General features: G+C 38.2%; 1 protein-coding gene across 2 annotated transcripts; it reads right to left on the bottom strand.

Annotated features, from left to right (window-relative positions):
* Positions 1-2,389: 2,389 nt before the first annotated feature.
* tnnt2b (troponin T type 2b (cardiac)) lies at positions 2,390-19,837 on the bottom strand. Of its 2 annotated transcripts, XM_088337263.1 has the most exons (11): positions 19,771-19,835; positions 17,508-17,531; positions 17,399-17,417; positions 15,821-15,884; positions 15,618-15,734; positions 15,467-15,544; positions 11,210-11,311; positions 11,031-11,137; positions 9,826-9,916; positions 5,612-5,652; positions 2,390-2,546 (listed from the first exon to the last, which is right to left on the bottom strand). In XM_088337263.1, the coding sequence occupies exons 5-11, from the start codon at positions 15,714-15,716 to the stop codon at positions 2,507-2,509; spliced, it is 558 nt and encodes a 185-aa protein (XP_088193389.1). In that variant the 5' UTR covers positions 15,717-15,734; positions 15,821-15,884; positions 17,399-17,417; positions 17,508-17,531; positions 19,771-19,835; the 3' UTR covers positions 2,390-2,506. The 2 variants fall into 2 exon arrangements, with proteins under 2 accessions (XP_088193389.1, XP_088193388.1); XM_088337262.1 differs by having other exon boundaries at positions 11,031-11,311; positions 19,771-19,837.
* Between the last annotated feature and the right edge of the window lie 5,228 nt (positions 19,838-25,065).

The raw sequence follows: 25,065 nt of genomic DNA, 5'->3' as shown, positions 1-25,065 counted from the left end.
ATGAAAAAATTGTGAAAAGCTGAGAAAAAAGAAACAAAAGGAAGAGAAAAAGAAGGAAAAATTTAGAAAAAAGCCAGAAAAAAAGAAAAGAAAGAAATGTAGGAAAATAAGGAAATAGAGAACAAAAAAAAAGTAACAGCTCGGAAAAAATAAACACAATAAGATTTTTCTTTTAAAGGAATTTAAAAAATAGTAGAAAAAAACACGGAAAAAAGAAGAAAAAGTTTGTGTTGCATTCAAATAATTTCCAATCATATCAAGTGAATCTTGTTGCCAACATTGTACTTCCACTAAAAAAATGTGATTAAGTAAAGTTGTGTATCGTGCAACCGACTAAATAAGCCCCCAAAAATGTTAATATTATGCGACAAAATATATCAGGAAAAAAAAAGAAATGGAAATCTTGTGAAAGAATTGTTATAAATACAAATGGTAGTGTGCCCGCTTTGAGACTGGGAGGTCGCTGGTTCGCGCCTCGGCCGAGACATACCTAATTGGTATAATGGCGGCGCCCTCTGTTGGCTGCGGCTGCATCGACTCACTACAACGGGTCAGGTGTATCGACATTTCGTTCTGTGTACATTGTTACAAAGAATGACAATACAAAGGAAATTATTATTATTATTATTAAATAGCATTTGTATGCCGTACAACCTTTGCAATAATAAATTAGTGAAATTTGTTTTCATTGCCAGAAACTCGGCAAAATTTAACTTGAGTTTTGGACATGTTTGATAATGACTTAGTTGCCACACTTGGGATTGCTGTTGCTCACTGTTGTTTCAAGCGTTGCTCCCCGACTTTGTGTGAACGCTTAGACCCGTAAGGAAAATTACAGGGAACATTGATTGAGGAGGCAAACACAAATAATTACCCTTTCTTTGGCTGTCAAGTCAAAAACAAAGCAAAACTTGCCTTCTCAGTTCCACACAACTGCCGGATAGACTTATTTTTGACCTTGGCTTACCTTTGAGCCACCAGCGGCCTCACAGATGATGTTTCCAATTCACGAGCCTTTTTTTTTTTTTTAAACACGCTTGAGCGCCTCTCAAAAGTCTGCATGGCAGCAGCCTATAAAGAGCTTATTGACTTAATGCTGTTATATTTGATTTGAAGCCGTGCTTGGCAGGAGTCGCACCGGACTCTGAGGATGCCGATGTGTATTAAAAACTAATAATAATACAGGAAACAACTCAGTTCATTGGTAACGGCATGTCGTCATTAAATGAGTGTTGGCTCACACAATGATATAGAATAGAATATTTTGAACACAACCTTTAAGTCCTGTAATCAATGTTCCCTGTAATTTTCCTTACGGGTCTGAGCGTTCACACAAAGTCGGTGAGCAACGCTTGAAACAACAGTGAGCAACAGCAATCCCAAGTGTGGCAACTAAATCATTATCAAACATGTCCAAAACTTGACATCACGTTATATTTTGCTGAGTTTCTGGCAATGCAAAACATTTTTTCATATTTGAATGAATTGACTCATGTACTATTGCAAAGGTTGTACGGCCTACAAACGTTGTTTGTTCTTACAATTCTTTCACAAGATATCCATTTCTTTTTATTTCCTGATATATTTTGTCGCATAATATTAACATTTTTGGAGGCTTATTTAGTCGGTTGTAAGATACAGAACTGTACTTAATCACATTTTTTAGTGGAAGTACAATGTTGACAACAAGATTCACTGGAAATTATTTGAATGCAACACAAAGTTTTTGTTTTTTTTCAACTTTTTTTGTTAATTTTTTATTTTTGTTCTCTATTTACTTGTTTCCTACATTTCTTTCTTTTCTTTTTTTCTGGCTTTTTTTCAAAAAATTTCCTTCTTTTTTTCTCAGCTTTTCACTACTTTTTCATTTTGGTATTTTTTTTCTTTTTTGTTCTATTCCCCCCTTCCTTTAAGTCATGTTGTGCATAATTTTACATGATATTTGGTCATATAGGGATGAAAGAAACAAAAACAACCTGAAGAGCCGTTTAGGACCCGAAAGAGTCGTTTCCTTTTAGTGAGCCGAGCCGAAGAAGCCGGTTCTCTACTAACTTTACTCAACTTCGTTCTACTTCGACTCGACTTCAAAATTCCGCATTTAGGACACAACGTCAGGGGAACCCGTGTATTTTTACCTTCATGCACTGTAACGTTGACTTAAGTCGCTTCTTAATTAGTAATCTTGAGCCCTCATTTTTGTGCGCTGGCTAGATTTTCTTGTGCGCTGAGAATGTGCTAGCAGTGCGCAATCGCGCACGCGCGCAGCTTAGAGGGAACAGCGCCTGTAATACATATTACATAACAGAAATGATATTAGTTGCAATTATTTCCATGATGCCATTCAAACGTTTTTGTTCCCGCACTTAACAAAACACACAGACACAAAAAGTCATTTTGACACTTTTATTCATTCTTGCACTTTATCTTTCATGCAATCATGATGATGATTTATTTTTATTTTAGATGTCGGGCAACTTGTAATGAGAAAAACCAGGGGTCTGTCTTGTTACTTTCTCAGGCCCCGCTTTCCCCTGTTGACCTTTGAACTGGAAAAAAAAGAAATAGAATAAATGGTCAGGAATAAATCAGCTTCTCATACAAACTGTCTAGCAGAGGTGGGTAGTAACCAGTTAAATGTACTCCATTACATTTACTTGAGTAAGACATTTTGTACTTTTTTTTAATCACTATACTTTTTACTTTTACTCAGTAGATTTGTGAAGAAGAAAGGGTATTCTTACTCCGCTACATTATGCTACATTGAAGCCGTTACTAAATACCTTAAATCTGCCTCCATGTATGTACCATACCTGTCAACCTCCGCGGCTCCATGCCGTGGAGGTTGACAGGTATGGTACACGTGGTAAGCTTTCTCTCCTGGCTTTGATCTCTTTGATCTCTTTGATCTCCGGCAAAACTAACATAAAATGCGACAGAAAAAAATGAAAATAAATCCAAACAGCTTGCCAACATCATTTTTGCCATTCCATGTGTTCTGTTACTCCCCAAGCCTGCACAAAATTTAGTCATTTTATTCATATTTAGTTTGTTTTGTCTTTTATTAGCATATTTGGTATTGGAGTAATCCAAAAGTAATTGAAAGTAATCAAGTCAAAGTAACCCTACCCAACCCTGCAGGTATTAATGTATTGATAATGTCAAGTATAAATCGCACCCCCAGCCAAACTATAAAAAAAAACTGCGACTTACAGTCCGGTATTAGTCAACGCAAACAATGACTACTTAGGCAAACTAAACTGTTGCTTTTTTAAATTTTTTGGGTTGTTGTTTTGCCACATAATATGTGACCAATCCGAAGAAACAGCCAGCTCGGTAACAATTCAAGCGTTTGCTATTTGGTGTTTTTTTTTTCTATGAGTGAATGCATGGAAGGAGGAGGAAGGAGTGGAGAGGTGTTGTGAAAGGATAGTGGGATGTTTAGAAGGTGATGGGCTGGGCACCCGTATGATGCGGCAGGGGTAAACCAGTGAAAGCTATCAGGCCCTGCTGTTGTTGTGTCACCCTGACCCGGGTGACATGTATGTTCTTTTGCTATTTTTTTCCCTTTTATTTTCTTTGTTATTGTATGTGTTCGTCTTGCTGTCGTCACCCCTCTTGAGGAACCGACAGTTCAAAAACAGCATATCCAGCTGCTGTGTGTACTGGTGCAAAAATTAGGATGTTAAGGAACACATTTGTAATAAATAAATAAAATATCCAGCCAATTTTGACATAGCTTGTGTTAAAAGTCTTTGTATTTTGGGACTAGTAGCTGTTTTTATGTTGCAGCGCTCGTCTTGGGATCAAGAGATCGCGGTTCGAATCCCGGCCCCTCCGTGTTACATGTCGAAGTGTCCTTGGGTAAGACACTGAACCCCTAATACCCCCAATAAGCAGGTTAGCGCCTTACATGGTTGCACGGCCGCTATTGGGAAATGTGAAGCACACTGTAAAGCGCTTTGGGAAGTCTTGACTTGAAAAGCGCGATATAAATGCAGATCATTTCATTTCATTTCATATGACCAAGGTAGGTAGATAGATAGATAGAATGCATGCATTGGCTGTTGTCATGCTGTCGTTTTTAGAACTCTTGTTCATATCCAACAATGACTCCATGATCTGGGAAGGCGGCCTCGAGTGCTCCAAAGGGAAGTCCAACATGATTTGAATGGCGTTGGAGTCAATGAATGATCGCGTTGCACCTAAGACCCTCCAGCTGTTGGCCCTTGTCCCTCCGTCAACCCTTTGAGACCGTGGCGCTAGCCCCAAACTATGCATACGCTGGTTACACTTAAAGCAGCGTTTTGTCCCACATGAGCCTCGGCGGAGCCCACTTAGCAGACTGGTATTCGATCCTCACAACTGCTTAAGAGCCCGTTCTAAAGAGCCTCATTCTGCGTTTTTTTTTTTTTACATGAGATTAAAGTGTAACCTCGGTTTTCAAACGCCTCTCAATTCGAACAAATCGGAGTCCGACCAAAAATTTCGAGAAATTCTTGCTTTGCTGCTCGGTCAAAAAATCAGAGTTCGAACGCCGGTAATGCGTGAGTGCGTACGCTAGGGTGCGACGCTGAGCGGCGTACGGGTGTAGATCGCTCTTTTCGTGACCAACTGTTATCGCGTGCGGACGTGCTTCGTTTTGCTTTCGCTTTGAATATAGGTGTACCAAGTGTTTTAGCCCCTAATTATGCCTCCGGAGAAAGTCAGTGCAAGCAGCAAAGTTGCTACAGGTGAAAAAAGAAAAGTAGTGCGTACAACTATTGCATTTAAGAAAGAAATAATAGCAAAATATGAAGGTGTGCGAGTTTCTGATTCTCTCCCCACCATCCACCTGCGCCTTCTGCTGACCACCACAAAGGTAAGAAATTATATTCATAATTCTTTTCTTTATCCTTTTTTTTAATTTTTACATGTTAGCGTAATCTTTTGTACGGAAGATTACGATAACGCGAACGTACGATTAGCCTGGTTAGCTTTATGTTTACGTTGAACATTCAAGGTAAACATTCAGGGTGTTGGAATGGAGCCCAACATTCAGGGTGTTGGAACGAAGCTCCCTTTCCAATGAACCGCTCACCACTTGCTGTGGAGACCTGGGTGCTAAATGACTTGTGAACAACCTGATTTTTTTTTTTTACACGTTCATTTTAGCGTAATCTTTCGTACGGAAGATTACGATAACGCGGACGTACGATTAGCCTGGGTTAGCTTTATGTTTACGTTAAACATTCAAGGTAAACATTCAGGGTGTTGGAACGGATTAAAACGATTTACATTATTTTTAATGGGAAAAATGATTTCGGTGATCAAACAAATCGGTTTTCGAACAGGGTTCTGGAACGGATTATGGTCGAGAACTGAGGTTCCACTGTATCTCTTAATGCAATGTCGCTTATCCCCCTTGTTTTATAACCTTATCTTCTCTGTTCCTTTATATTCTTGGCTCATACCTCACTGTGAATGTGTAAAACTGGAGTGTCATGCCCAATTTCGTTGTCACAATATGTTAACCCATTTTGTAACAATGACAATAAAGGTATATTCTATTCTATTCTATTCTATTCTATGTGTCTATATTGATGGTGAGGAAAGTAGTTTAATCTGTACTTACACTTTTTGATGGTCGGAGACGCGGTTCCTCAGCACAGTCACCTGTGTGTGTGTGAAGGTACATGTTAGGTATTAGATACAGACCAGAAAAGTTGGATGTGTATTTTTTTTAATCGTTGCTCTTATTGTGGTATAGCTAGTTGATTAACATTAAATTGGGCCTGTAGTATTTATTATTGAAATTTTTTTCAAGATTTAAATGACAACAAATTACTAAATTGAGTTAAAGTGAGCAGCACGGCGGGGCAGTGGTTAGCGCGTGTGCGGCACAGTTCTGAGGTCGTGAGATCAAACCTCCTGTGTGGAGTTTGCATGTTCTCCCTCGTGCTTGCGTGGGTTTCCTCCGGGCACTCCGGTTTCCTCCCACGTTCCAAAAACATGCATGTCAGGCTAATTGGCCGGTTCAAATTGTCCCTAGGTGCGAATGAGCGAGCGAGTTGTCTGTCCCTGTGTGCCCTGCGATTGGCTGGCAACCAGTTCAGGGTGTCCCCTGCCCACTGCCCGAAGATATCTGGGATGGGCTCCAGCGCCCCCGCGACCCTACTGAGGATAAGCGGTGCAGATAATGGATGGATGGAGTTAAAGTGAGTGAGGCCCAACTTGACAGCATTTGGTATCTCTCGCTTGTGTTTGCAAAACGTTTGCTAAATCATTAATTCTCAACATTTATTTTTCCACTTGTGAATCTCCCAACAAATTGCTGCTCGCCAGGCCAGCTAAACAACATTGGTAAAACAATAAAGAAATATGTACTGTACCTAAAAAGAACTTGGGGTGTGTGTTGTACACAAGATTTTATAGTACATGGAGAGGTTTGTGCAATGATTGACAAAAATATCGCTGACCACATTCGTAAACATCGGATGCAATGGGAATTTAACCCAGGTCGCCTCGGTGAAGTTGCCGGATCTTAACCACTAGACCACAGGTGTCAAACAGGCGGCCCGCGGACCAGATCAGGCCCGCTAAGGAGAAGCGCAAGAGAAGAACAGGCTGCAGGTTGAAATATGTCAACTTGATGTTGCCAAAGCCAGGTGCCTCAAACAAAGACACTGTACTTGTATTTATTTCTAGTCAAGTCTCTCTCTCTCTCTCTCTCTCTCTCTCTCTCTCTCTCTTTTCCAACCCTTTTCTCCCACTCTGTCTCTGTCTCTTTCACTCTCTGTGTCTCTCTTTTTCTCTTCCTTTGTTGCTCTTTGTCTCTTTCTCTCTGTGTGTCTTTTAACCTCTTTTGCTCTAACTTCCTTTTTTGCTTTTCTCTCTTTTCTCTTTCTCTCTTCCTGCCCTTCGCGCTTTCTTTTGTCCTTTCTCTCCTTCTGTCTTTCTATTTCTCTTTGGATTTCTTTCTTCCTCTCCCTTTCTTTTCCCCCTTTCTCACAACTTTTTGTCTTTTGTTTCTCACGCTCTCTCCCTCTCTCTCCTTTTTTTGTCCCGTTCTCTCTCCTTTTCCCTCCCTCTTTCTCTTATTTCTTTATCTCTTTTTCTTTCTCTTTAATCTACTAGTCCGGCCCCCGACAGAATGTTCTATCGTGTGGCCCCTGTGTTAAAATGAGTTTGACACCCCTGCATTAGACCATCAATGATATTGCATTCAATTTTTTATCTCATTGTCACACTATTTTACATTCACAGTACCAGAGATGAAGGTCAGAGAATGGAGAAAACAGAATGTCGTCCTGAAAGATATGATGAAACGCAAAAAAAGTACAACAATGGAAACAACTCTTTGGTCTATCTGGTGATGAATCGGACTTAGAAGGACATTAAATAAATACTTTGTGAAGTTTATGTTGGTATAGAGTTTATGGTTTATATAATCACTGGATGATTTTAATCATGGCCACATGTATTTAACATTTGTCACTTACAATGCTCAAAAAAGTGAAAATTTCACACTGATTTTTAATCCAAATTTAGGGGGTGCATTATACATGAATACATGCAGTAAGGAGTTTAAATACTTCATCTCATCTCATTAGCTACACCGCTTATCCTCAGTAGGGTCGCGGGGGCGCTGGAGCCCATCCCAGCAAACATCGGGCAGTGGGCAGGGGACACCCTGAACCAGCCAATCGCAGGGCACACGGGGACAGACAACTCACTCGCTCGTTTACACCTAGGGACAATTTGGACCGACCAATTCACCTGAAATGCATGTCTTTGGAATGTGGGAGGAAACCAGAGTGCCCGGAGGAAACCCACGCAAGCACGGGGAGAACATACAAACTCCGCACAGGAAGTCTGGAGCTGGATTTGAACCCACGACAGGTTCCCATGACATGAACTGTGCTGCACAAGCGCTAAGTCTTTTGTGTGTGTCCCTGATAAATAATGTTTTTTTTTCCATGGAGCATCAATAGGTACTGCGTTCAAGGCTAAAATTCAAAGAAGTCTTGTTTTTTTTTAATACATTTTTAAATTAAATGTATTATTTTATATATCAGGATAGTTCTCTTTTTTCAATGCTTGTTATCACAATTAGTGATTCAAAACAGGACTTCATTTATTATGCAGTGTTAAAACTGGGTTTCAAGTCCAATTGATAATCTCATCTCATCAGCTGCACCGCTTATCCTCAGTAGGGTCGCGGGGGTGCTGGAGCCCATCCCAGCAATCATCGGGCAGTAGGCAGGGGACAGGGGACAGGGGACACCCTGAACTGGTTGCCAGCCAATCGCAGGGCACACAGGGACAGACAACTCGCTCGCTCATTCACACCTAGGGACAATTTGGACCGACCAATTCACCTGAAATGCATGTTTTTGGAATGTGGGAGGAAACCAGAGTGCCCGGAGGAAACCCACGCAAGCACGGGGAGAACATACAAACTCCGCACAGTTAGGCCGGAAGCTGGATTTGAACCCACGCAGGAGGTTCCCACGGCCTTAGAACTGTGCCGCACACGCGCTAACCACTGCGCCGCCGTGCTGCCCCAATTGATAATATGAAATGAAAATAACAATATTTAGCGCCACATTTATTCACTCTTTGCAGCCCGTGTCTCAAAAAAGTCTGCCCACCCCTAAGATTGGACATAATGAATTAAAAATAATATCACCACTTTATTTGATAGGGTTTATAAAAAACCTTGCTGCTTGGGTTTAAACCATTTGTAATAAATAAATAAATAGCTTTAACCAAAAATATTGCAGTTGGCAAAAATTCTTGTTAGAAAAATGAAGGGGGAAATGTAGTAAAATACTTCAATTAATCATCTTTCGAAGTAAAAAAGTAAAAACACATGCTTTTCTTTTTTTGGGGATTTTAATCTGCACCTGTTATCCTCAGTTGCGGGGGTGCTGGAGCCCATTTTATATATATATATATATATATATATATATATATATATATATATATATATATATATATACAAAAATATTTGAAATATCAAATAATTAATTAACAGTTGAAAACATATACTGCTTCTCTTAGTTGCTAGACCTTGGAATTCAATATTGATCCATATATAAGGCGCACCGGATTATAAGGCGCATAGTCAGCTTTTAAAAAAAAAAATAGATTTTATGTCCGCCTTATAGTGCGGAAAGTACGGTACATCTTTTACAATATAAGAAAAGTACTGAAAATACAAATTGACAAGTAAAGAAATAGATGATCGGAATATGTATACCATTAAAGGAAAATAGTTACATATGAAATGATACATAAATAATTAAGATAAACATACTTTTTTTTTTATTGAATGCCAGTGACGTTCAGTATGCAGAGGCAGGTAAGTGCCTGTCATCATAAAAATAGAGGACTAAAAATATATAAAATGGTTATATTTATTCAGTGTTGAACACTTTTCTTATTTAACTTCTCAGAGGTTTGATTTTCTTTTTCTAAATTGTTGACTTTTCACCTAATATTACGAATATTATTGATACAATTGGTATGAAACGTATTACTGTGCTGGGCATCTGCAGATACAGAGTGAGGCAGTAATGGTATCTATGAAGTTAATGTACTGTAATTTTCTATGCTATAGTTTATATATTGCTTTTTGCTCTGCCAATCAAATGATGACCAAAATGTCGATTGATTTCTTTGTAATTCTAATTTTTCCTCATCAGACACAATCCTCCTTGCACCCATTGCCAAATAATTCAGAAAACTTTTATCTAGACAACCTCACAAATTGGGAATATGATGTGATCTAGTGTTTTGAATTTTCATAGTCAACCCAAATAATATAATAAATTCCTGCCTCACCTCGTATTTCTGCTTGGTATATTTGTACTGAAGTTCAAACTTCTCGGCCTCCAGCTGCCGGATCCAATCCATCAATTCATTGGCCTTTTCCCTGCATACATACAAAAACGTACACACGATCTTTAGATTCATTCAATACGTGGACTGAGCAATTAGGGAAAAAACACTGGGAAAAAAACACTATACCACAGGTGTCAAACAGGCGGCCAGCGGGCCGGATCAGGCCCGCTAAGGGATTGAATCCGGCCCGCGAGACGACACTCAGAGAAGCGCAAGAGAAAAACAAGCTGCAGGTTGAAATATGTCAACTTGTTGCCAAAGCCAGGTGCCTCGAACAAAGACACTGTACCTGTATTTCTTTCTCTCTCTCTCTCTCTCTCTCTCTCTCTCTCTCTCTCTCTCTCTCTCTCTCTCTCTCTCTCTCTCTCTCTTCTTCACCCTTTTCTCCCACTCTCTGTCTCTGTCTCTTTCACTCTCTGTGTCTCTCTTTTTCTCTTCCTTTGTTGCTCTTTGTCTCTTTCTCTCTCTGTGTCTTTTTAACTTATTTTGCTCTTACTTCCTTTTTTCCTTTTCTCTCTTTTCTCTTTCTCTCTTCCTACCCTTCGCACTTTTTCTCTTTTCTCTCTTTCTGTCCTTCTATTTCTCTTTGGATTTCTTTCTTTCTCTCCCTTTCTTTTCCCCCTTTATCACGACTTCTCTTTTGTTTCTCACGCTCTCTCCCTCTCTCTCTATCTTTGCCCTGCCCTCTCTCTTCTTTTCCCTCCCTCTTTTTCTTATTTCTTTATCTCTCTTTTTCTTTCTCTTTAATCTACTAGTCCGGCCCCCGACAGAATGTTTGTTCCATCGTGTGGCCCCCGAGTTAAAATGAGTTTGACACCCCTGGTCTATACAGTAACATCTAGTTGGATCCGGCCATCTCTGTCTGTCCCTCACCCCCTCATACACCCCCTTCCGGAAGAAAACAAAGCCTATGCAATCAAGGACAGTACAGACATCTTCTTTGTTCCTTTATCTCTTTGTTTTCTTTATCCTCACTGTAAAATGTGGACCTGGAGTGCCACGTCCAATTTCGTTGTCACAATGTATTCAACCGATGTTGTAACGATGACAATAAAGGTATTTTCTATTCTATTCTATTCTATTCTATTCTATTCTATTCTATTCTAGATTGTTTGATGGAATAATAAAGCGATACATTCTCGTACCTGAGTTTGTCTTCCCTCAGGTTTTCAATGTTTAACTCTTTCCTGCGGTCGCTGAGGATCTTTTTCTTCTTCTCTCGCTCCGTCACTCGCTTGGTTCCCGTTTGCGTCTGCCGTAACACAACAGAGATATTATAACCCACAAAGTTTCTGAAGAATCCGGGATCATGAACATTTTGTACTTTATAGCCGGTGAAGCTGAGGTTGCTTAAAATCATCTTTTTCCTGGCTTCATCGTCTGCTTTTTTCTTGGCCTCTTCTTCCTCCTTCCTTGCTTTCTCCTCCTGAGAAATTGACATAGAGATTTTCTTTTTAGGTGAAGTATTTTACATTTCTTTAAGCAGTTGTTTATATAGAGGAGAGATATTGATGGGGTTTTTCTGTTTTTCATTATTGGACACCTGAAAATGAGATTGCATAAATTAGTATAATACCTGACTGTTTGTATTTTTTACTATTATGAACTGTTTTTAATCATTATCTCAACCAGCCAATAATGTAGTTGTTATTTGATACCCACACCATTTAGGGCAGATCTGCTTGGGGTAACCTAGGGGATTTAATGAAAAGAAAGGGCTCAGGGAGGGTTTTTAGAACATATTTTGTTTTTGACATTATGAGTTTTTATATTTTTACAGGGGGCAGCATGGCGGCGCAGCGGTTAGCGCATGTGCGGCACAGTACCTAAAGTCTTGGGAACCTCCTGTGTGGGTTCAAATCCAGCTACCGGACTTCCTGTGCGGAGTTTGTATGTTCTCCCCGTGCTTGCGTGGGTTTCCTCCGGGCACTCCGGTTTCCTCCCACATTCTAGACATGCATTTCAGGTGGATTGGCCAGTCCAAATTGTCCCTAGGTGTGAATGAGCGAGCGAGTTGTCTGTCCCTGTGTGCCCTGCGATTGGCTGGCAACCAGTTCAGGGTGTCCCCTGCCCACTGCCCACTGCCCGATGATTGCTGGGTTGGGCTCCAGCACCCCCGCGACCCTACTGAGGATAAGCGGTGCAGCTAATGAGATTAGATGAGATATTTTTACAGTCTCCTCCTGTTCTCCTTGCAAGTACAAAATTCATTCATTAAAATATAAACTTATCACATATCTATCCTCTTTGTTCTGAGGGTCCCAAAAATACATAGTAATTGATACAATCTACCAAGAACACCCACACATGTTATACCTATATAGTTTTCTTAGTAATAACAAAAATGTTACTGTTTAATTTTAATATTTGAATATTACAAAAAAAGACAAAAAGCTGTACAAGTGTGCAAAGTATATAACATGTTTTTTTTACCAAGTAGTGGTACTGTATATGGTGTGGGCCACACTTGATAATGGATACCCATTATATAGCGTATGACTGGGTCTAGTTTTGTAGGGATTTGAAAACGTTTAAAAACTCATAAGTTCCAATTTTGGGGGTTTTAGAGATAACACACAACTTATTTCATGACTATAGAACGTCCAGTGAACACGTTTTGTGAAATTAGACTTTTCTGAATTATTTATATGAGTGAATCTAAATATTTTTAAAACTTGTTTATATAGGGACTTGTATTGAAATGAATTTTTAAATATCACATACTCCCAAGAGTGCCTTTGGTTACCCTGAGAGTTTAAGTACACTATGTGAGACCCGCTTGTTTATAAACTGAGTTTACGTAGAAAAACTATTTCTGTTCTTATCTACTGTATGCAACTTGCATCTGTACAATGTAAAAACCACTATATCCGAATGTACTTGATGAGCATGCTGAAAATAAAGACATGTTGCATGCATTTATTTTGTAAAAAATAAAATTTAAGAAATAGATGGTCAGTAAGATAAAACATGTTCAGTCACTTTTTAGGACTGATTAATGCCAAAAAGTGCTTTTCATTTTTTTGTAAAATACATTTGAGAATATATACAGTTAAAAGCAAGGTAATAAAACTTCTATATGGACCTAGTCACATATGCGCATACTGTATAAATTAGCCATTATTGTAGTACGTTCTTGGCCATACAGTGGGACCTCGGTTATCGCGGTTAATAGGGACCAAAACCACCCGCGAAAAGTGAAAATCCGCGAAGTAGCGACGCCCCTTCAAAAATGCTAAAAAGAAAAAAAAATATTATTATAATTTTTTAATTATTTTATTTTATTATTATTATTTTTTAGACCCGGTTAATGGGGACCAAAACCACCCGTGAAAAGTGAAAATCTGCAAAGTAGCCCCTTCAAAAAAAAACAAAAAACCTTTGCAGTACATTTTCCATTCGCACCATGGTCTTATTCTGGGTGTTTACAACCCTTTTGGCATCTTTCGTGAAAGATATTGCAGCAATTTTGCGGATGTTCTTCTCTTCCTTCTTTATGTACTGTACCGTGGATTCATTCAGGCCATATTATCGGGCTACGCTCGCGTAGCTATTTCCTGCTTTCAACTTGTCCAATAAACTCACTTTTTCGTTAAACGTTAACAATTTTCGCTTTTTCTTCGGTTCACTAGATGCACCAAGGGATAGAGAGCGTTTGGGAGGCATCACGAAGGGCTTCAAAAAACTTTTAGGCTAACTAACTGCGAGCTATGGCGAGAAGCGTACAGTACTGTACTGTATACGAGGCAAGCGTGGTCTACTGCAGTGAATGGGCCAATGGGGAGTCGAGTATTCAGCGAGTGCTGGCCAATGAGCTTGCGTTTATGGCTGTGACGCTTAGCGTATACGTGCATTTCTTTGTGTTTTAAAATTTTGTAAAATGATACAATTACTACTTCTAATTGAATATTTTGTTTTCAAATTTTGTCAAATAATGTAATTTCTAATTTTAATGTAATATTTTTCATTATTATTCATTTTTTATTTTTTTTGTTGATATCATTTTATTATTATTATTATTATTTTAACTATTATTATTTTTTAGACCCACGAAGCTCTTAACCCGCGAAGGTCGAACCGCGAAGTAGCGAGGTCCCACTGTATTTTCATAAGAGTAGAGCATTGATTATGTCTACATGCAGGGAATAGGCAGACTATAGCCAGTGTTCTGTTTATGTAAAGCCATGTAAATAGGCACTGAAAGGTTTCATTTCAGCATGAGGAATAATATGGCCCGCGGGCCACATGTGGCCCATCAGGGTTTCACTTGGCCCGCTAAACAAAAATGGTAAAAATGTGATGAGAATTTATTGCCAGACTAACAACATAGGTGCATACGCTCACTTTTTGGGCCTAATTGAGATTTTCGCTTAAATCAGCTTCCCATAGAAAGCCGCACATTAGCACAAGTGCTCAAGTCGGCCAACCAATCATATTGCAGATAACAAAACAAAAGACATTTTAATACATACAATATTGCAACATAGCAGTTGGATTGTTTTTAAATTCATAAAGTTATTTCGAAAAAACTTGGATCCCTTAACTACACAGGTCATAGGGTTTCCTGTGGTGTATCATGGGCAGGGTTGGGTAGGGTTACTTTAACTGGATTACCTTTAATTACTTTTGGATTACTCCAATACTAAATATGCTAATAAAAGACAAAAGAAACTAAATATGAATAAAATTACTAAATTTTGTGCAGGCTTGGGGAGTTACGGAATACATGGAACGGCAAAAATGATGTTGGCAAGCTGTTTGGATTTATTTTCATTTTGTTTCAGTCGCATTTTATGTTAGTTTTGCCGGAGATCAAAGCCAGGAGAGAAAGCTTACCACGTGTTGTGAGTCATCATTTTATTCATATTTAGTTTTATTTTGTCTTTTATTAGCATATTTGGTATTGGAGTAATCCAAAAGTCATTGAAAGTAATCCAGTTAAAGTAACCCTACCCTACCCTGATCATGGGCAAGTACAGCCTGGTGGTACCCATCCCTCTTCAGGCCTATATACATGCATCCGGTCTTGAACGGTGGACCTTTCACATGTCAGGCGAATTTGCTAACCACTGCACTACAGAAACACGCACGGTATTATTATTTGTTGTCTGAAATGATCCTTTCACGTTTAGATATTAACACCACATTTTTTGCTTTCCAATAACGTCCACAAGATGGCAAATAAATATCAGTTTTAAGTGATAAGTTGAAATCATTTCCACCCCTTTTTGGTTCACTGCAATGTCAACTTATACGTTTTACCTGTATCATATACTTTTTTCGATCATTTTGAATTGTGTACGCCATATAACAATTTTTTTGTACAGGGAAATAAAAACAAGCTAATTCTTTTTTGTTAGATTTTTTTAGAACTATTTTGTCTTATCTGGGATATTTTGGCCTTGCAAGGAACTCTGGACTTGTCGTACGGAGATAAATGATACTTGCTAGAAAGCCGTATGTGTGGAAAGATTTCTTCGTAACATTTCTATTCTATTTTTTGCTCACACAGCGAAAATGCCACAGTTGTTTCCATCCATATAGAGTGTAAATCCATGCCTATGACGACATCTACACTTACGGCCATTTTGTTATGTCGTTCTTTTTCCCTGGCAGCTCTTATCTTCATCTGCTCGGCTCTCTCGGACCGGCGCTTCTCCTGAAAAGTCAGAAAGGAGACGGGAGCGTGTCGCTGGTTGATGATGTCATCAAAAGGCGACGGGCAAACTCACGATGCGGTCGGTGAGGCTGTGAAGCTCCTCTTCCTCCTTTTTGCGCTTCTCAAAGTGATCCTCAATCAGCGTCTGGAGCTCCGTCAGGTCCTTTTCCATACGTTTACGGTGGATGTCCTAACAAAACAAAGCGTATTCTTGGCCAGTCTCTCCATCAATCATTGAGATAGAAATAATTATTTGAGTTAAAAACAAAAACTTACATCAAAGTCCACTCTTTCCCCATCCGGGATTTTGGGAGTGGACAAAAGGGGAACAAATCCGGGCCTAACCAAAAGTCATCATTGAAAAAAAAAACAAATTATTTTTGAGATTTTATTTTTTGAAATGTGTTCAATTCATTCAAACAAAAATGTTCAGTTCGGCTAAGTATAAAGTACAGATATCGAGCATTTTGACAAATATCCCTTCATATTTATTCATTTAAACCTGTTACTTTGGGCAATTACGCACATAAATTTTCAGCTGTGATGCTGTTGATAGATCCCTAAAATTTCTGTTTTTATTTGAAATTAAAACCAACATCTAAGGTAATATGTGACTTTCATAAATGAAATATTTAGGAAAGCTCCTTGCATAAATTTGAATTTAAAATCAAAATTATTTTCACATTTAATTTTAACCATATTTAGTTTGTCATTAAAAACATTTTTGCCAGTATGACACTTTAACAGATGTATTGCGTAGAGCTACCGAAAATAAATGCTAAAAAACACATAGAAAAACACAAACTACAGAGACTCAAAGTGATCAATTGTCGTGTCCAGCGGGGCCAGCCGTGGCGACCGGCTGGCCCCGCCCCCTGGGCACCGGCTGTAGTAAATCAGCTAATTTGCGTGTGTGCTACTTAAGGGTGGGTTGTTGGTTTTGCGGGTGCTGGTTCATTGCGTTTTCTGTTCTGCATTATTCTGTTCTGTCTGTCTTGAGGAAATCTGTGTTTGCACGTTTTGAGTTAAAACCTGTTTTGTGAGTATTCCCTGGTCTTAGTTCCTGTTTGCCTGTAAAGCGTGTTTTTGTTTTGTTTTGTCCCTGATAGTTGGACGACTTTTATTTTGCTAAATAAAAGTTCTGATCGTCAACGCAAATGAGTTCTCCCTTCCTGCCTCCTGCCTCCGTTCTGGTCCGGTCTCCCCGTGACACCAATGTCTTCACATTTTATTTGCTTCCGGGTTTAAGGGTAACCGTAGCAGCAAGATGATGCCAATGATGTCAGCTCCCTCTGGTTGAGGCTCATCTTATGTCAAATAAATACAAATGTCTTGACCAACAAGTATATTTTTGAATACTTGTTTATAGTATAGGACTGGTCATTTGTCGTTGCTTGTTATTTAAAGCCCCAGTGTGTAATGTTTGACCACTAGATGGCACTGTGTTTTTTAGTCAGTGCCACAGAGCACAGTGTGGCGGCAAGATGTCGGACAAACAATGCGCCGACCTGAGTGGGGATTCCACTGTGTAAAAGAAATACAAACTTTTCGAACTTTGATTCTTTTTTTCTAAGAAAGAACATTAATTTTATATTTTTGCCTTGTTTTCAAAGCAACGTTTTTCTTTTTTTACTAAATAAGAGTTTTTTGTACCACTAGGAGGCACTAAATATTACTTACTGTTTTTGACCACAAAGAGTCGCTAAATAATTCACATTGTCGCTTTAAGTGAAATCGAATACTAAATAACCGCATCAGCATTCCCAATCAATTGGTATTGATATCTTAAAAAAATTAAAGTTGAGTGTATCCATTGATATAATTTAATACCATAAAAAAAACATAATTTCTCACCTTGACTTCTTCTTGCCGTCTTTTAAATGCAAGAAAAGTAGATATTTTTTTAAAATATGATGACTTCCTAAAAAATGTAATTATATGTGATATTGGCAGCGGTCCATACCTTCTTCGTGCTCCTCATCGCCATCTAATGATCAGCACACAAAAACGCAGATATATAGTTTAGGAATGAGTAATAGGCTAATGAATTTGCCTGCTCTACATTTTTGACTTTGAGGTAAGAAGTTTTTCCAGTTGATCGAGTGGAAAAACAACAGAAGACAGTTGAGTGACACCAAAAGAAAAAAAGTAAGCAGCTGTCGTCTGTTGTCAGCGATGATGGAATGAAAAGTGCGTGTGCGTTTGTGCACGCGTGTGCAAGTGTGTTCCGTGTACACCGTTCAAAATACCTTAGATGTCATCTATGCAAAAATAGATTTAAATTTAAAGATGGAGTGGAATCGCCAAGCAATGATTTGTTGTTCTCTGATTTTGTATATTAAGTCAAATTCAAATATAATAAAATTGCATACTATTACGCGATCAAGGTTGGGTAGGGTTACTTTAATTTGATTACTTTCAATTACTTTTGGATTACTCCAATACCAAATATGCTGATAAAAGACAAAAGAAACTAAATATGAATAAAATGACTAAATTTTGTGCAGGCTTGGGGAGTAACGGCAAAAATGATGTTTGGATTTATTTTCATGTTGTTTCTGTCACATTTTATGTGAGTTTTGCCGGAGATCAAAGAGATCAAAGCCAGGAGAGAAAGCTTACCACGTGTTGTGAGTCATCATTTTATTCATATTTAGGCCTTGCCTAGTGTGATGCAGGAATATCGTTTTTTGATGCATCCAAAAAAGTATGCCATTTTTTAGTATCTTTACCGTCATTCATTTATCAGCTGAGTCACTGTAACATTCCTCCATGACAGCAGATTACAATTTATTTTCTTTTTACAACCTAATTACCTGCTCGTGATGTAGTTCGGGGAACGATATTAACTTGCGTATAATGTTTGCTGAAGCCGTTTTAGATTGCACAACAAAAAAACAGCAATATAGCAAAAATATTGCACATAATTTAGCTCTTTTTGATGATTGATCAGCTGATTGCTGATTTTGTTATTTTACAAAGACAATTTTTAAGACCTAGTAAAACATCTCGAGTTCGACTGGCAGATACTTGTTGTTTAAGTTTTTTTTTTTTTTTTCAATAAAAAAATCAAGATGAAAATATAGTAAAACAGGATATAATGTGCTTACATTAAAAATTATGTCAAACTTTTGTCATGTATTTGTTCTGTATATTGTCATTTATTTATTTTTGTATTTGTCATGTATTTTGTCATGTATTTTGTTCTATATTTCCTCATTTATTGTGTCTTTTATTTATGTTTTAATTTTTTACGCCTTTTGTCGTGTATTTTACCGTGTATTTTGTTGTGTATTTTGTAATGTAGTTTGACTTGAATTTGTTTCGGTATTTATTTTGTCATGTATTTTGTCACGTATTTTGTCGTAAGTTTTCGTTTGTGTATTTTGTTATGAATTTTTTTTTGTCTATATTTGTATATGGTCCAGTATTTTCCTTATTCCCTATTTCCCTATTTTCCCTATCCACTGTTTGGCTCTGTATTTTGTCATGTATTTTGTAGTGTATTTTTTGTGTATTTTGTCCTGTGTTTTGTTGTGTATTTAGTTGTGTATTTTGTCATGTATTGTGTTCCGTATTTCCTCATCTATTGTGTCATTTTTTTATGTTTTAAGTTTTTACAGCTTTTGTTGTGTGTATTGTTCTTTTGTCATGTATTTGGTTGTGTATTTTGTCATTTATTTTGTCCAATTTTTGTAAATGATTCTCTTCTCAGTAGCCTAGATGGTAAGGCGCCCGCTTTGAGACTGGGAGGTCGGTGGTTCGCGCCCCGGCCGAGTCATTCCTAAGACTTAAAAAGTGGTCGGCGGCGCCCTCTGTTGGCTGCGGCTGCATCGGCTCGCTACAACGGGTCAGGTGTAATCGACATTTCGTTCTGTGTACATTGTTACACAGAATGACAATACAAGGAAATTATTATTATTATTATTATTTACATATTTTAGTTCAATTTTGTCATGTATTTTGTGATGTACAGTACGTTGTTGAGTATTTGTCATATATTTTAACATGTATTTTATTACAACAAAATGTTATACAAACAAAGAGGCAGCTCAATTGCCTGAACATTTAAACTTTTGGTTGATTAGTGATAAACAATCGATGCGGTACGTGATTTTTGTATGTGTTCATTTACTTATATAGCATATATATTTGTGTTTATGTATTTATTCTAATTTCTAAACATGGAAGGATTCATGCAATAAAAGCTGCAGAAGCGCAACTACCTCCATCTATCCCCTCCTCATCTGCAACCTCCACTTCTTCTTCTTCCTCGTCTGTGCAAAGCAAGCATGAAGAGTTAGCAGCAAACAAAGCAGCATTGAAGTGATGATGATTTGGTGATGACCGTCTGTGCCCGGCCCGTCTTTCACACGCTACGACCACTCCAGTATGGATGTGAGTGTGAGTGTGGGGTAATTCTATCTCCACCTCAAGGGAGGTACATGGAGTAAATAATGGTGGCTATTGTGCCCTTTCAGATTGAAAGTCTGGGAAATAGTTCAAGTTATGCTGTGGTGTGTGTTAACCTTGGGTCCAGTGTTCCCTCTAACTGCGCGCGTGCGCAATTGCACACTGCTCGCACATTCTCAGCGCACAAGAAAATCGAGCCAGCGCACAAAAATCAGGGCTCAAAATTACTAATTAAGAAGCGACTTAAGTCAAAGTTACAGTGCATGAAGGTAAAAATACACGAGTTCCCCTGACGTTGTGTCCTAAATGCGGTATTTTGAAGTCGAGTCGAAGGAGAACGAAGTTGAGTAAAGTTAGTAGAGTTTGTCGGGGGACCGGCTTCTTCGGCTCGGCTCACTAAAAGGAACCGGCTCTTTCGGGTCCTAAACGGCTCTTCGGGTTGGTTTTGCTTCTTTAATCCCAACATAACCAAATATTATGTAAAATTATGCACAAAATGACTTAAAGGAAGGGGGGAATAGAACAAAAAAGAAAAAAATACCAAAATGAAAAAGTAGTGAAAAGCTGAGAAAAAAGAAACAAAAGGGAGAGGAAAAAAAGAAGGAAAAATTTAGAAAAAAGCCAGAAAAAAAGAAAAGAAAGAAATGTAGGAAAAAAAGTAAGTAGAGAACAAAAAGAAAAAAGTAACAGCTCGGAAAAAATAAACACAATGAGATTTTTTTAAAGGAATTTAAAAAAAAGTAGAAAAAAACACAGAAAAAAGAAGAAAAAGTTTGTGTTGCATTCAAATAATTTCCAATTATTTCAAGTGAATCTTGTTGCCAACATTGTACTTCCACTAAAAAATGTGATTAAGTACAGTTCTGTATCTTACAACCGACTAAATAAGCCCCCCAAAATGTTAATATTATGCGACAAAATATGTCAGGAAATAAAAAGAAATTGATATCTTGTGAAAGAATTGTAAGAACAAACGACGTTTGTAGCCCGTACAACCTTTGCAATAGTACATGAGTCAATTCATTCAAAAGAGAAAAATAATTTTGCATTGCCGGAAACTCAGCAAAATGTAACTTGATGTCAAGTTTTGGACATGTTTGATAATTAATTATCTTGCCACACTTGGGATTATGGTTGCTCACTGTTGTTTCAAGCGCTGCTCACCGACTTTGTGTGAACGCTCAGACCCCTGGAAAACTAGAAGGAACATTGCTTGGGTCTCTAACTTTTTTAAGCAGAAAGCTACTTTTTGTTACTAATTAGCGGAAAGGGATCCCAGTACTATATGCATTTGCGTAATAATCATCTTACTACTATGTTGTTACTGTGTTATTAACTGGTTAATGCTTAGAAGAAAGGTTAAATATACTCAGTCAACCTCTATAATAACCATTTTACTTGAACATTACAATAGTTGTCTGTCGGAAACTCAGCTGTCATTAGGAGGCACCACTGTCATTAGTGAGGAAAACGGGCCAACGCGAGGGCCCGCGTGGCATTCATATAACTGCCGGACTTCCTGATTAAAAGCTGCATGCTCAGCTTTAAGAACCAAGCTCGGTTTTGGTTTTGTACGACATAAAAAGGAACCTATTCATGTCTGTTTCGCTTAATTTAAGCCCCACCCACACCCCCGAGTTGTTTACTTCACGTGTTTCTGATCATTTGACCGTTCAAGATGCCATTTACAAAGACGAACACCTATTTACTACTGCACCGAAAGAAAGCACGAATAGGGGCTGCAAATGTGGCGGAACATATTCATGTCTGTTTCGCTTATTTTAAGCCCCACCCACTACCTTGAGTTGTTTACCTTACGTGTTTCCGATCATTTGACCGTTCGAGATGCCATTTACAAGGCAAACACCTATTTACTACTGCACCGAAAGAAAGCACGAATAATGTGTTGTAAGGTCGTCTTGGGATCAAGAGATCGCAGGTTCGATTCCCGGCTCCTCCAAGACACTGAATCCCTAATTCCCCAATAAGCAGGTCGGCGCCTTGCATGGCTGCATGGCTGCCAATGGTGTGTGAGTGTGTGTATGAATGGGTAAGTGTGAAGCACATTGTAAAGCGCTTTGGGAGGTCTTCTTTGACTTGAAAAGCGCTATAGAAATGCAGACCATTTACCATTTACCACGTTGGACTCCCCTGGTGTAAACAAATAACAATAAAGGTGGATGCAACGTTTGTGGTGTCCTTCAAAAAATTAAAGGTAAATATTTTGTCTACTAAGTATGTCTTAACAATGCTCAATTTTCCACTGTGCCTATATGCTCTTAGTTTAAGCAAAGCTGTTTGGGGCAGAACACATTGTGTTCAAGGAAACGGGACTTGAGGGAATGATGTAGAGTGATGTCATGTTCGTCCTGATGTTCTTTCTTAAATTTCGTATTTGCAATTTTAGCGTAAAAATGGGGAAAGTTAGTTATAAGAGGTTTTCTTCAAGTAGAGCCCAAATGCCAGGTCAAACCCCAAAAACAACAAAAGACAACCAGCTCGAGTCTGAGTACTTTCTTGCACATCATGAATGGGCTGACTGACCCTGAGTCGGTAACAGCGTTGTAACGGCGGAAAAAGTAATTATTTAGATGACCCCGTTACTGAAAAATAACGGTGTTACGGAACAGAGTTATTTATAACGGCGTTATTCCGAACACTGGTAATAAAAGGTATTTTAGTTGCCTCCTTGACATTGTTACAGAGTATTTGTATTTTCGTTACATTGCTGCTTTTTTGTGGTTTGGCTCTCTTGACTTTTATTCTAAATTAGTTGTTTGGTAGAAGTATTTTAGTTTACATTGTGATTTTGACACTATATGTACTTTCTGACTTTATTTTAAAATAATGTGCAATACAGGTTTACTAAAGTTGTGATGTTTTCATTGTTATATTTGTATTTTAGTTCGATGGCCGCTTTTTTTGGTTCAACTCTCTTGACCTTTGTTTTGAGACATTTATTGGAGGAGACATTTTTTATACTGTAAAAGTTTGCAATGTAGTTAATTGTTTAGAAAAGAAAACATTTATGAGTCTGAAACTCATGACAAAAAGTTGCCTGCCCCATTTTTCACATCTTGAAACACAATAAGATGAGTAATCGCAAAAAAAAAAACCCAATTGTTGCAAAGTATTAAGGATTGATAATCAGAATATGTAACAGAACAACACTTTAAAATTAAGTTTATTATAAATCTACTTATAACATTCATTGCATGCAAATAACATCGCTGTTTTCCATCTGGCATCAGTATGTACCTGTATTCACTCATCTTCATTCATACAATGTTTGCGTTGCATCGTCTGCTACAAGCCACGTGAACTCCTCTTTCCACGATGCTTTCAATGTACGTTTACGTTTTGTAGCGTCATAAATTTTGTTAGCTTCTTTTGAATTCTCTTCTGGGGCTGAGATTTTTGCTAGATTCCTAAACACTTATCCATTTTTCTTGTGTTCTCTGTGAGTCTAGTTTGGAAAACTATATGTAAATACACAACCTTATAACGCTCGGGAAATTCTGGAAGCACAAAATTATTCGATTCAGGCTTCTGATTGGCTGCCGAGTATGCAAATTGCCAAAAGAACCGAAATTCCGAAATTTCCAAACCGAACGAAGATTTCGAAATCACAATATAGCAAACGTTTGATTTGAAAAAAAATATATATATATATATATATATATATATATATATATATATATATATTTATTTATTTATTTTTTTTCGGGCGGAGACGTTTTGTAAGTTGTACGCCCGACGTAAAAGATGTACGCCCTGGGCGTCCGGGCAGACGTTATTTCAGACACTGATATTGCCTAAAAATATTTGTGGTGTGCAGGGTTGGGTAGGGTTACTTTAACTTGATTACTTTCAATTACCTTTGGATTACTCCAATACCAAATATGCTGATAAAAGACAAAAGAAACTAAATATGAATGAAATTATGACTCACAACACGTGGTAAGCTTTCTCTCCTGGCTTTGATTTATTTGATCTCCGGCAAAACTAACATAAAATGCGACAGAAACAAAATGAAAATAAATCCATCACAGCTTGCCAACATCATTTTTGCCGTTCCATGTATTCCGTTACTCCCCAAGCCTGCACAAAATTTAGTAATTTTATTCATATTTAGTTTCTTTTGTCTTTTATTAGCATATTTGGTATTGGAGTAATCCAAAAGTAATTGAAAGTAATCAAGTTAAAGTAACCCTACCCAACCCTGGTGGTGTGTCTGTCACTATTATAATTACCTCACTTAGGGAAAGGGGTGATTTAATGATCAAGGCATCGTATCTATATTGGCAGAATCGTGGAATCGTGTCGATACCAACAATCCCAGTAACGCCCAACCCTACTATAACATCTCCAGAGACGCTTGGTCGCTGCAATGCGAAAATTCCAGCTGCAAGTTCAGAGCTCCAGACTCCGTATGGACCATGTTTGCTTCAAGTCTGTAACATGCAGACTGACAACCATGAAGATGAATCTAGCGTGTCATAAATGTCAACTGGTGGACAGGCAGAGCTGTTGTTACAGTGGCAGCAGGACAAAAATACAAAGTGCAAAGGAGCACGGGGAAGCTGGCAGGTTAGCACGCCACGTGCTAAGCATCGAGCTTAGGCGCTTAAAGTGGCAAATAAAGTGACAGGGGAAACACGTGCAGTCTAACGGAAGGCAGAGCTTTAACGCATCACGACAAACATCTGAATGTCTTTGTGCCGCTAAAGAAGGAAGTGTGCGTGTGCTTACTTTTCATGAATGTAGTCAGGACAAGAAAAAAAGGACATTTGCAACGTAACTTGACAAGCTCAAATCACACATATTTTGGAATCTTTTGTTACAAAAACGTCTAATATGAAATCATTTATTGGGGATGCTTTCCATAGTGGTCTACTACATAATTATTGTAACTATCACTGTTTGTGGTATAGTTTTACCAAAATAGCAGCTGACAATGTTAACTAACATCAATTCAATTATCCTACCTGTACACATTTCACATATTTCATCAGTTGTATCAAGATGAGCTGATATATTGTATTGTTTGATGTCTTAGTTTGCCCAATAAGTGACATCTTACTTTTATTTTGATTTTTTTTGCCAGT

Source organism: Urocampus carinirostris, chromosome 6 (genome assembly GCF_059441175.1).
Source record: "Urocampus carinirostris isolate Australia breed hairy pipefish chromosome 6, RoL_Ucar_1.0, whole genome shotgun sequence".
NCBI lineage: Eukaryota > Metazoa > Chordata > Actinopteri > Syngnathiformes > Syngnathidae > Urocampus > Urocampus carinirostris.
Note: the sequence above shows the minus strand (reverse complement) of the source record. Positions and strands in the feature narration are given on the sequence as shown.